This window comes from Perkinsus marinus, assembly GCF_000006405.1.
Source record: "Perkinsus marinus ATCC 50983 genomic scaffold scf_1104296951426, whole genome shotgun sequence".
Lineage (NCBI taxonomy): Eukaryota > Perkinsozoa > Perkinsida > Perkinsidae > Perkinsus > Perkinsus marinus.
In genome coordinates this window covers 1-2,774 of record NW_003209301.1, presented here as the reverse complement: position 1 = coordinate 2,774, position 2,774 = coordinate 1, and the positions used below count along the sequence as shown (strand labels likewise).

Sequence of the window (2,774 nt, the reverse complement as noted above, 5' to 3'; positions counted from 1 at the left end):
CGGCTGACGATGTCTCTCGAGATTTGGAGCAAGAACAAGAAGATCAACGGTTTATGGCTCCCTCTTCTGACGAAGGCAGGTTCTATGTTTCCTACCCCTTGTCCGCGGAGTGGGCCTTGTCGGTCGCCTTACAAGACGCCCCTTCTTCGGAAGGAGACAATTCCCCACCTCATGCTGGAGCCTACGATGTGGTTGGTCCTGAGTTCTCTCATGCCCCTTGTACATGGTTCAATCTGTTAAACCTGGATAAGGTGCATCCAGACTTTTCTTGGATCGATCGCCTGTCCGTTCCTGAGCCTCGAGAGGGGGAGGAGTTGTCCTGGCAACAAGAAGAAGTTTCCTCCTGGTTATACTACTGGGAAACCATTCGCTCGTCTGTGTCCGCTGCCTGCTACAAGGAAGTCGTGGATTCTGATAGGTATATCTGTGGCTTTGCTGTCGCTGGATTTTGTCCAAGCCCGAAGAATTTATCTGCCCGTTCTCTGGACGGTCGGGTACTTATCTTATCGGGGTTAGCGGCTGGTCGTGAAGATGACCCCTTCAACTCCTATGTTCCTATCGCTTCAGAGGTCTATCGTTGGGCTGCCCGTTCCGGTACGAAAATTCAGTGCGTCTTCTCTCACACTGATAAGCAGAAGTATGACGACTATCCTGCCCGTTCTTGTATGAGGAATGAATGCAATCTTGTATTTTGCTGTGCAAGACATGCTGAGGAGGCCGTCTACTTACTGAATCGTGCCGGTTTCTATCGCCCGTTGCTACATTTGGACCGTCAAGTGTATGTCTTCCGGTCTCGCAAAGCTTGGAAGGCCGATTCTCTTGGCCCTGACCTTCGTTGGTCTGGTCTGACTGCTGACGAACTCAAGGCATTAGCCCTGCTGAGAGCCGAAGCTACCTCTCCGTCCGCTCTTGCCCGTTCCGTGCCCAGTGACGCCTTTGAAAGGAAGGCCTTTGAGGTCTTCTATTTTGGCCGTTCGACTGATATTGAAGTTGTCCGTGCACGTCATCGTGATGAGCTGCCGATATATTATCACAATGCTATTAACACTGGGCGGATATCTTATGAGCACTTGGTCGAAGATTTGGCGAGATTTTACGAGAAGTTGGCTCGGTTCCGTTCGCGTCGTATGAGGCCCGCTGATATCGAGGAAGCCGAAGAAGGAAGATAATTGGGATTGATAATGGTAATTCTTTCTGTCCGTAATTAGTGTAAATTTTATTTTTATGTCCGTGTCTATACTTACCCCTTTTGTCCGTTAAGGTCCTCTTGGGTTCGGACCTGGTAGGGAGGAATGTTGTGCCAGTGGCTCGACCATTGTGCCACATTGTTTCCTTGTCCCCCAATTTTCGGTCCGAACACAATTGTCCCTGCGTGCTAAGGTGCTGCAAAGCTAGAGCTAGTAGTAGCTCATACGTAGTTTGTAATCACAGTTATAAGTTGTAACGTAACGTATCCCGATACGTTCTACTCTATTGTACGTCCGCTCTCGTACAAGGTTATCTCTGCTCACTTGTCGTGTATTGAGTTCCATTATTAGGAGGTTACTATCCCTACAGCATAACAGCTTGCCTTGCGCCTTGCCTTGCATAACAGCCTAGTCTTGCATAACAGCCTCATAACAGTCTTGCTTTCCGTCAATAAGAGCTCAGCCTCGGATAACAGTTCGGGTTTCGGGTTGCCCTGTAATATTTGTTTTTTCTTCCCGTCCCGGTTGTAGGAGACCAACATGTCTCGGCGTGTTTGTTCGATAGACCTCTCAGGCCTGTTCCCTTGCGCGTTTTGTTCGCTTGCTTGACTGGTTAAGGCTGTTAATGAACGTTCCACTTGTGGCTCGTGTAATCTACCACGCCAGACGTGTATAATTCTGTTGCCACAAAAAAGTAAACCTCTCACTAGGAGCTTCAATGGCGCTCCTATGATTGGGAGCGCTTTTGGCGCCCCTCTGATCTCACGACAGAACACCTGGGGCTGGTCTTCTCGCGTTGTATGAACAGGAGTGACCCGAGCCTATAGTGTTGCCGAGTGAGAGTATCTCTTACGTGACGCGAACAAATTAGAAAAGTTTCGCTAGAAGTCTGACTATGTCTTTCCTTCTCGTATAGGCGTGATTGAAGTACTTTCTGAATCACCTCGACGATCTGACACGTGTTCAGTGGAGTTCCACCCGTGATATGAACAACACTAGTGAAAAATATATTCCCCGAGTACTGCATATCGCGAGGTTCGAGATACTCGCGACGCGAATACCGGGTTTCTCGCAGAGAATTACGCCACTTCACGTAAAACGGGTGAAACTCCAGTTTCTCTCAGCCAATCGAGCACGACGGCCCAGCTCAGCTGGAGTACGTGTCGAAAGGTCCCGCGTCCGTCACCAGAGTGAACAAGGTATCGAGGCATGAGCCAAAGCCACAGGCGTTGCAGGTGAGTCGAGAGAAGAATCAACGACGTTCGTGAAACCCTGGTCAGGGTTCGGCCTGAGTCACCTGACGCGAATTCTGATGGTGATTGTAAGTTGTACAACTCAGCGGAGCTGAACTGTACAAAGAAGCGCTGTGAGTCGCGCTAAGAATGCGTTTGTGAAATCCGCTGGAGGCTGTGCTGCATTTTCATGTGCTGTGTGATATATGAATTTTGCTTGCCTCGGAAGCTCAAGTCAACCGATCCGGAATTGTACTCTTGCGTAGCGATCGGTTCTGCACGCCTCATGACGTTGCCGCGACCAACGCTAGTGCACAAGCTCTATCGGAATATGAGCGATTCGAAGTCCGTGGTT

The 2,774-nt window shown here is 49.6% G+C and overlaps 1 protein-coding gene across 1 annotated transcript; it reads left to right on the top strand.

Moving 5' to 3' along the window:
* Window positions 1-53: 53 nt before the first annotated feature.
* Window positions 54-1,169, top strand: Pmar_PMAR010570 (hypothetical protein; the record flags this gene model as incomplete). Its single annotated transcript, XM_002777584.1, has 1 exon — window positions 54-1,169. One exon carries the CDS (start codon window positions 54-56, stop codon window positions 1,167-1,169), a length of 1,116 nt encoding a protein of 371 aa, XP_002777630.1.
* Between the last annotated feature and the right edge of the window lie 1,605 nt (window positions 1,170-2,774).